The following is a 9,642-nucleotide window of genomic DNA, read 5'->3' on the forward strand; positions in this document are numbered from 1 at the left end:
TTTTCTGCCATCCTCGACTGCGCTTCCCTTCTCTTGGTGTCCATTCTGTGACTCTAATGGTCCACCGGTCATCCATCCTACGCATTACATGGCCTGCCAGCTCCATTTCTTTCGCTTAATGTCAACTAGAATATCGGATATCCCCGTTTGTTCTCTGATCCACACCGCTATCTTCCTGTCTCTTAACGTTAGGCCTAACATTTTCTCTTCCATCGCTCTTTGTGCGGTCCTTAACTTCTTCTCGAGCTTCTTTGTTAACCTCCAAGTTTCTGCCCCATATGTTAGCACCGGTAGAATGCAATGATTGTACACTTTTCTTTTCAATGACAGTGGTAAGCTCCCATTCACGATTTGGCCATGCCTGCCGTATGCACTCCAACCCAATTTTTTTCTCCTGTAAATTTTTTCCGATGATCAGGGTCCATCCTTCAATAAATTATATATTTAGAAAATTCAAAAAAGTCACAAAATCACAATTATAATATTATTAATATTATTATTGAAAAGTTACGTCTATCCTTTACTGTACTTTATTTATTAGGTTCATATTATTATTCCTATCTAGGCAAGGCTAACTAACTTAGTATTGACTACTTTATTTTATTATCAGTTATTTCTCATCTTAAATTATTAATTTATTTTCCTTTTTTATTACTTACTTTTTCTAAACCAATTTATTTCAAGTTTCGATCATAATACCACCCGGTTCGTGGCCTATCAACCACAGTGTGTTGTGCCATTGATTGAGGCACCATCATCATCATCGTCAGTGGTGCGAGCTCGCTCGAGCGAGGGTTCTGGCTGACTGTTCGCTGTCCGGCTCCCGAACAACGAACGAATCATCCGAGATGAACTCCCTAATCGGTGAAGATGTCGGAGGAGACTACAGCCTCCGCGACCGGCAGTTGAGCGTCGTCATACTGCTGGTGGTGGCTATCGTGGCCGGTTTCGTTCGCGCTCTACGGCGCATCGTCAACATCCCTGTGGTGGCCGTCGTCGTGGCGATTGGCTTCGTCGCCGGTCGCTTGGTGGGCAAGTACGACCTCAAGGAGAAACTGCTGCCGGTCACTGACGCGCAGATACGGGAACTGCTGTTTCTCTATATGCCCGTGCTCATGTTCACGGCCGCCTTCAACCTGCGTCACCATCTGTTCAAGCAGTGCTTCTGGCAGTGCGTGCTGATGGGCTTCGGGGGTCTCGTATTCAGCACCATGCTCTTCATGCTGTACATGTCAGGCACCCGTGATGCCGAAAAGCAGAACCTGGCGGAGACCGTGCTCATCAGCCTGCTCACCTGCTGCGCCGAGCCCATGTTCGTATCGGACCTGGACGTGCTCTCAACGGCTCGCTCCCACATCCTGGAGACGATCGTCATGGGTGAACCGTTGGTCGGAGTCACTTGCCTGTGGATGGCATACCGGTTCAGCACTTTACCTGGAAAACTCACCATCTACTCCTTCCTCAATACGGTGGTATGCACACTGTTCGTGGGGCCAATATTTGGCAAGATATTCGGTCGCGTACTGGCTATGGCCACGATCGCTCTGTCTCAAGATTTGCCCGTCTCTTTCATCGTCAACGTCACCAGCGTGGTGGCCACATGGGCGTTTGCCGAGAGGTTCCTGTACGGTGCCGGTATCACCACGGTCGTCTCGATGGGTCTCACTGCCAGCGCCCACTCGGCGGCTACCGTGCACAACCCAGTGGTGCTCAGGAAGTTCTGGATGCTCGTGAGGTACGGCTACAACGTCGTCATCATCTTCCTTTCGGCGTACCGAATCGGCCGCGACACGCGTGAGTACCTTGGCTGGCACGAGATCATGAGTCCCATCAACGCGTACGTGGCGAAGATCGGAGTGCGCTTTGTGACCACTCTCGTGCTGTATCCGCTGCTAGCGTCTGTGGGGTACGACCTGAACTGGCAGCAATGCCTGATAGTGGCGTGGGCGAACTTCAAGGGCGCCCTCATGATCGCCCTCGACCTGACCAGGGCCTTCCCCACAGTAAACCTCGAGTTCGCGCTCAAAGAACAGTTTATTCGCATGGGCACTATGTTCCTTGTCCAAGTGCTCAACACTACCACGCTGCCAAAGCTAATGTCAATGCTGGGACTGCTGTCGCTCTCGGAAGTAGAGAGGGCCAACATGAACATGGTGATCATGGCGCTTCGCAACACGTCTCGTGCGTCGACAAATTTTCAGCGTCGTGACAAGAAGTTCTCGGGAGCCGACTGGAAGTGGGTCCAAATGCACACCTATATCGACAACCCGTACGCTGGTGCTGAAGAGGAAGAGCGCGCTGAACAGACGGACTCTTACGTTCCTGCTCGCGTATACCGGAATGCTGCCGCGAAGAAGGCGAGTGGTTGCATTCTAAGGTTGCAGAAGGTCTGCTACAACAAGCAGTACGAAGATGGTATGATCCATAACAAGACAAAAGCCACAATTTTGGCGGCCCTGCAGTATCCGTTGGAGAAGGAAGGCTATCTCGACTACGCCATGATGAAACCCTTCATCACCGTCCCTGAATGGATCTACCGACTGAAGGATCTCGTGCAGCGTTTTGCCGGTAACGAGGCCATCGAAAAGCGTCACACCCGATCCAGTCGTTCGCGTACTGATGAAGAAGAGGACGACATAGAAAACGTGACCTTGCTTTCCGCTATGCTGAAGGAAGGTTGGTACCACGTACTCGTCGGCTTTGTGGCCCTTGGTTTCGTGCTTCTACTGAGCGGCCTGGCTCTGTTCATGGGCAAAAAGAATACCGAACCAGCGCACCACGAGCTGCTTCTTTCCATTGTCACCTCTGTGCAGGGCGTCTATGTCCTGCTCTACTCTCTCGAGATGGTGCTGCTCGTGTACAATGTCGGCATGCTTCGCGTAGGGAGAGACGTCTGGAAACAATTGGACGTCATAATGTATTTCCTCGTGGTCGCCGAGTTCGTACTCATCAGCATGGCTTCCGTGCAGAGTGAAAAGCCGGGAAAAGTGTACCCCATTGTCTTGCAGGTCAGCTTCATTACGCTGGTCTCGTGCCGTATCGTCAAGACCCTGCAGAAGCGCGTGGTGCTGTTCGTGTGGATATGGGACGTACTAGACGGTATCCTGAACCGCAAGCTGTTCTACGCGTACGACTTGAGCTGGGCGTACATCACGGCGGAGGATGAAGCCATGGCAAAAGTGTTCCGCTTTGTCACTCAGCCGCACCTGGCCGTCGCCATACGCGAGAACAGTGGCTACAACAAGCTGCAGACGCTGAAAAACGTCGTCGACATCCAGCAGCGGTACCCAAACATCGAGGTCGCCACCAAGACACGCCAGGCGGCGCGCAGGATCCTCAACAAAGCGCTCGATGGCCTGAAAGAACTGCATGAGGGTGGTCTGCTGGATGACAAACAGTTCGGCCTGCTTTTCGGGAACCTGTCCTGGATGATCCAGCGTGCCGACGGGATGCCAACCAACGTCGTCGTGGGGAACGCGGCGTTTAACACGATGCTCAGCGTCCCTTGGCTAACGCATGACGTCGTGCCCAGACTGCTGCAGTCCTTCTACCAGTACCTGAAGGAAGGCGAGCCCCTTGTGGAAAAGAACAACATGCATGAGTGCGTCTTCATCATCTGCTCGGGCATCGTGCGTGTGAGCGGATGCAACGAGGAACCCTGGGCAAACCCAGTACACCTGGCCAACTCGGATTCGACGCACTTCTACTTCTGCGAGGGCGCCTTCCAGGACTATCTGGTAGCTCCGGACACGCTCGGACTTCTGGGCTTCCTGACTTCTAAGCCTTCTGTGTGCCAGTGCGTCTGCGAGACGGACGTCGAAATGTGCTGCATCCCCATGGAAGAGATGACGTCACTGGTGGAGCAGTACCCTGAGGCGCCGTGCCTCGTGTATCGTATGTGGTTCAGCGTCGCCATCCGCGTGGGCCTGGCTGTCCTCGTCAATCAGAAGCGGTACCAGGTGAGATTGCGGCGAGATACGCTCTAAAATTGGGGCCCCTGATAATTTCTTGCGCAATCACTCTGTAAACTGCTCAGAAAAATGTGACGTGAAGACAATTACCTGCGCGGTTTTAAATCAGTGCAGCTTCACCACGGCAGCGTTCTTATTTTTTGCTTGAAGTAGTGAATCATACAGAAGCATGTACCAGGTGTTTCCAATGCGTTCACGTGGATAAATTTATACAGGGTGTTTTAGCGAACACTTTCGAAAATTCTTAAAGGTTGCCTGTGGCAGATAGCACAATTCTACTTCATGAGCTGGTCTACTCGAAGAGGCGAACATTACTTGCACAAGAAATTGAACTGTATAATCGAATAATTAACAAGAATTCACTAATTCAGTTTTTAACTAATAACCTAATGGCCCATATTGCAATTTACAAATTGTAGCCGTGGAGTTCGCAAGGCGGATCCACTTGGAAAGAATTCTCGGGATGACACCAGTTTCGAGGTATTAATTCCCGAACTTTGCGGAGAAATGCATTGGCGTTCCAGCTAGTTTCTTAACAAAACGTCGTTTATGCATTGAAGCACAAAATTAACTGGAACGCCAATGCATTTCTCCGCAAAGTTCGGGAATTAATATCTCGAAACTGGTGTCATCCTGAGAATTAATTCCAAGTGGATCCGCCTTGCGAACTCCACGGCTGAAATTTGAATATTGCAATATGGGCCATCAGGTAATTAGTTAAAAACCTAGTTAGTGAATTTTTGTTATAATCTTGTTTATGCATTTAAATTTTTTGTGCAAGTAATGTCCGCCTCTTCGAGTAGACCATCACATTAACTAAAATCGGGCTATCTGCCACAGGCAACCTTTAATAAATTTTGAAAGTGTTCGATGAAACAACCTGTATAAGCTCAGCTCTAAGCGTTGTGTGCGTTTGGCTTATAGCACTCGATAGCACTCGCTGTTTCTTACGCAAAGCTAACACGAAATCCCTATTGTGACAGTGTTGCGTCAAGTTTCTGAACGGTGTGTACAGGAACATGTATTTGAAGTATGTTCGGTGCAACCACGAGCATCCAAGGATTCGTTTTCATAACTTTGTGAAGCTGCAGTTTGTGTGGTTTGGCGATCGCAAGAGGCGACGAACGTGTGATGTTCGTTCGGTCAGCAATTTCAGCCCGTATTATCAGAGATTTTAAAGATCCAAGAGCACTGCAGTGCGTTTTTTGTTTAGTTCAGTGGAACACATGGAACACACAGTTAGCAATCAACCAAACTATTTTCAACTGGTCGTATAAGTGCGTTACGAGGGCTTAACAAAGGTTATATAAGGCAGCAACTAAGATTTGCTTAGTGACGAAGCCAGCTCATGTATAATGAAGCCGGACTATCCCTGCTAGAGCTTGTTTATTCCCTGCCTGCAGCTTGAACGCATACTTTTCCTTATTTGACACAGAAGGAAGGAGAAGGCTGCCACTTTGAATGCAAACTAGCCTTCGGTATATGTCGAGTCTCAGATCGAACCTCAGAAACATTGACCAACACTTTGTCCAGCTCCGTGCATACGCACCACTGACCAGCAGCATGTCTTGCACGCCATATACTGGTCTGAATAAGACACATAGTTGCACTTCTAGAACTACCACATTATTCCCAGTCATCGTCTTTGCCCGATACATATTCTAAGCCTTCTTGTAACCCTCCTTCTGCCAAAATACGTCCTCGATAGAACGGGAGTGATAATAAATCGGGATATTACGGTAGTCATGGCAGCACACGACAGAGCTGGCCTCAGCTTGTATGTTACAAATATTGGCGCCTGTAAATAAGCTCCTGTAGCACATATTTTGTAGCGACATGTAGTATTGTTTACTTGAATTGACTCAAGCTTGGAGTGGACAGCATTGTACGGTCATGGGATGGGATGGTTGCACTGTTGCGTTCCTTGTGGTCACGCAAGCATTCTCGCCATTTTTCGTTGATCGACTCGTTGTCTGGCACACCACATTCAACACCGTTAGAGCGTAGAAACGGTCGACCACCGAAGGGCCACTGGCTCTACACAATTTGCTTTAGTATGCATTTGATGATGGGCTAGCTGTTGCAACTCGCGGTTTTAGCTCTACAGGCACCTTAAAAGATTTCCTTTATCAACGACACTATACGGCCAGACAGCCCCAGCAATCGCCAAGCATAAAGTCTACACCTTGTGTCATTGTTTGATCTATCCCCCACAGGAGCGGCAGGCTTCGCTGCACAGCGGATAAAACGACTACAAGCGGCCAGCCAAATCCCGCACCGCTCGTTCATTAGCAAATTGTCTTGATTCAGTTACTGAAGGTACGAGTAGCGGAGATGCACTAGATAGCCCATCGATATCGCGACCTAGGCGAATGCGCCTTGGAATTGCCTTGGAACTTGAATACGTATGCGTTTATGTAACAAGAAGTACGTGGGTACCATTTCTATTCTCGCAGACAACTTCCTGTGCCATTGAACGGAAAGCTACGCGGAGGTAAGGTGCGGACAAGTAAGAGCGATCCCGGAAAGAAGAGGCATATTCGTTAGTCTAAGGGGGGGAAGAGAAAACGAAAACCTTATTTAATAAGGCAGAATAAGGTTAAATACACCGCTGAGGGTTAAATATGGCTTATTTTTCTGCTTTTCTCTATCGCGATTTGTCAATTGCATAACCGTTGCACGTGGAAGCTACACCCTTAAGGTTTGCACTCTTTGGAGCTTATCTTGTCCCCACAAAAATATTCATCTATCTTGCGCGTCTTTCCTTTTCTTAAAGCTGCGCGCCCGGTACTTTAAGGTCACACATGGCATGTGCGTAATCAGAGTCACATAGCATTCTCGACAGGAAAGTAGCGAGCGCGCGGTTTTCAAGATAGGAAACGCAAGCAAGGTAGATTACGATTATCATTGTGTGACAAGATAAGCCCCAAAGGGTACATACCTTTTTAAGAGCGTACTCTGATTAAGTCCCTGTTCAAAGAAATTGAAAACACTGTCATACTTCGCTGGACTACTTATGACGTATAGCAGCACCCGTGCAGACGCTCCGCTCTGTAGCTTTCCCTTCATTGCCACAGAAAGTTGTCCGCAAGTTTAGTTACGTCCTTAGTCTTTCTTTCCCGAGAAAATGCTTCTGCTAAGAGGTGTTTTCGGAACTCCACCGGCGATAAATGTGCAGGAATGGACACACGACAAGCTGAAGCGGTTCCTGGAGAACGGGATCATGCCCAACCTGTACTACGCCATCGACTTCGCGCTCGACGAGGCGGTGTTGGACGTGATCTTGATCCAGGGAGTGGTCCAGTGCTCGAAGACGCAGGATCTCTACACCGGCCCCACGTACATCCCGAGCAACGTGCGAGAGATGAACCTGCCGGGAAGCCCCTCGGTACGCGCGCGGCCCATCATGCTCATCACCACGATCATGCGCTACCATCTGCCGAGTGACCTGGACTGGTTCCACCAGCCGCTCACTCACTACGACTACAAGAAGCCGCGAGCTTTTTCCATGGCAGTCTCTCGCCCCGGCTAAGATCAAGTTCATTGCCCCCGGACTCACTTCCTCCTTGATACCGTCAACGCCACGTCACTCTTCATCTATCAATCACTTCACAAGCTTAGACGACTTTAGAAAGCGCGCATCGAACGTGTACGAACTCGGACAAACGGGTCATTTCGATTCTTCGCCCATTTCCGTAACCGCAACAGCGCCACATTATTATTTTATATAATCGCGCCCGTATAATCGTTGCACTAGTGCCGGAAAGGTCTTGCTGTTCACTCACTTTGCCTGCACAAAAGTGACTAGTGAACTCTCGTGCCGACAGCGTAATTGCCAACTTGCAGCTGTTCCGAATCAGTCGGCCTCAGCGATAAATACGCGGGTGTTTCTGAACTGGCCACGCTGCGTTAACGCGCTGACAGGTTCGACGTGTTTATGGTAGCAGTATATACGGCCGAATACGAGACGTCGCCGCCTCTTCGCTAACCCTCGCCACAAATCGATTTGGTTTGTGCTACGCTGTGTGGGCTTCGGAATTTCAAGAAAATGAAAGTACTCAAGAAGGCTAACAACCGGCAAGCGATAATGCTTGTCAGCTATGACTCTCTCGTCATAATACTTTCAAGCACCTTGTAACAAAAGGGCACCTGGAGTTGAGCCTGGAAGCAGTCGAAGCACTTCGACTGTATGCGGTCACCCCTTCGTGATCAAGATGTGTGCGGAACACCGTCTATGTTGAGTGCTGTTTGAACATGGCCTGCGCGAGGTCGCTTATTAAACTGAAGAAAGCGGTGGGGAACCTGGAAGAGTTTGTTCTTCTAGTGTATGATGACTCCAAGAGTTTGTTTCTTTCAAGAAGACGGGCAGAGGCGTATGAACGCTGACTGTCTGAATAGACATTCAATCTGAACTTTTATTCGGCATCAAGACTTCCTTAGCGTAGCTAGCGAGAGCGGCCTAATTTATAAGGCCGCTCTCGCTAGCTCCACTGGTGGTTTTATTCGTATAGTTTCTGCGTTTCGGTTGCGTATAGTTACACCACCGGCGTTTTGCTGAGCAGCAGCAGGTGCTACACTTCCCGGCATTCGCTGAAGTCGTCGGCGAGTCGTATACAGGGAGAAAGTATATATCCAAATTAGGGGCCACCGTCTGTGGGTCTTCGCAAGCTCCAGCAATGTTTTCGATAACAGCGTCCAATGCCACGGTTTGTAATTAAGTTGTTGTTTAGTACACATTTCATATTTTAATCTAAGTGGGCGAACGCTGAAACTATTGGCGTCTCATGAACCTTTTCAGGACATGTCGACGTCATTCGAATGTACCGTGGCCAGAATAATTCTAATGTGCAAGCAGTGACTTTTACAGATATTGACAAGAAGGTGACGCAGGCTGATTCTGCGTGAAAAGGAAATACTCACCACGTCACTGCGGACATTAAGCCGCGAGGCAGTGAACTCAGACCAGAAAAAGGCATCTGATGAAAAGAAGGAAGAGGACAATACAAGTAACTAGAAGCGAACTGTGCGCGCATTATTTCATATGCGTATCTCCTTCATCTGTGATCATGCTCATCTCGGACCGCTTCGCGGCCTCGTGTACGTGTTTTGAATTCTGTATACGCTTACATTTCCGGACTCGGTGTAGTGTGTGGGGCAACTTGTTCCCACCTTAAGTCTCTGTGTTATAGGTCCGTTTTATTTATTTACTCTTTATTTACTCTTTTTGGTAATTTCGGTGCTAGATATTTCGAACATATGACGTTGTTCCTTCTTATCTTAAGGTATTTTTTATTAATGCTACTATAATGTCAAAAGGAATAAGCGTCATAATTATAGGGTGACTAAATGGCTTCCTTTTATTCTCATTTAAATAATAATAATGAGCTGCATGGTTCCTATTTTTACTTTTCAAGTTTATCACTCGTTACTGCTTGTTTTACCTGTGCATACGAGCACCCCATTCCTGGCCCCTCTTTTATTTATCATACGTGTTGTGTTCTGAAGGCTCACCACCGAGTGATTGGCACAACTGCACAACGGTTACCACACAACGGTGATGGCAGATAAGTTGGCTCGCAGTTCAAAAACAGTGTTTGGCGAACACTTTTTCTTAAAAAGTTTCTCGTTGATTGAGCCCTTTCCCTGAGGAGATTTAAGTTCCTCTTTACAA

The 9,642-nt window shown here is 48.4% G+C and overlaps 1 protein-coding gene across 1 annotated transcript; it reads left to right on the forward strand.

Annotated features, from left to right (window-relative positions):
• Positions 1-848: 848 nt before the first annotated feature.
• LOC119450366 (sodium/hydrogen exchanger 10) lies at positions 849-7,865 on the forward strand. The gene is made up of 2 exons (XM_037713799.2): positions 849-3,959; positions 7,150-7,865. The coding sequence occupies exons 1-2, from the start codon at positions 849-851 to the stop codon at positions 7,501-7,503; spliced, it is 3,465 nt and encodes a 1,154-aa protein (XP_037569727.1). The 3' UTR covers positions 7,504-7,865.
• Positions 7,866-9,642: the final 1,777 nt, after the last annotated feature.

The sequence above is a fragment of the Dermacentor silvarum genome, chromosome 4, assembly GCF_013339745.2.
Source record: "Dermacentor silvarum isolate Dsil-2018 chromosome 4, BIME_Dsil_1.4, whole genome shotgun sequence".
Lineage (NCBI taxonomy): Eukaryota > Metazoa > Arthropoda > Arachnida > Ixodida > Ixodidae > Dermacentor > Dermacentor silvarum.

Excerpts from the sequence above, each read along its gene's own strand:
- LOC119450366 (XM_037713799.2), top strand. The coding sequence starts at position 849 with ATGAACTCCCTAATCGGTGAAGATGTCGGAGGAGACTACAGCCTCCGC. Across the intron at positions 3,960-7,149 it reads TCAATCAGAAGCGGTACCAG|GAATGGACACACGACAAGCT; the intron begins GTGAGATTGCGG and ends ATAAATGTGCAG.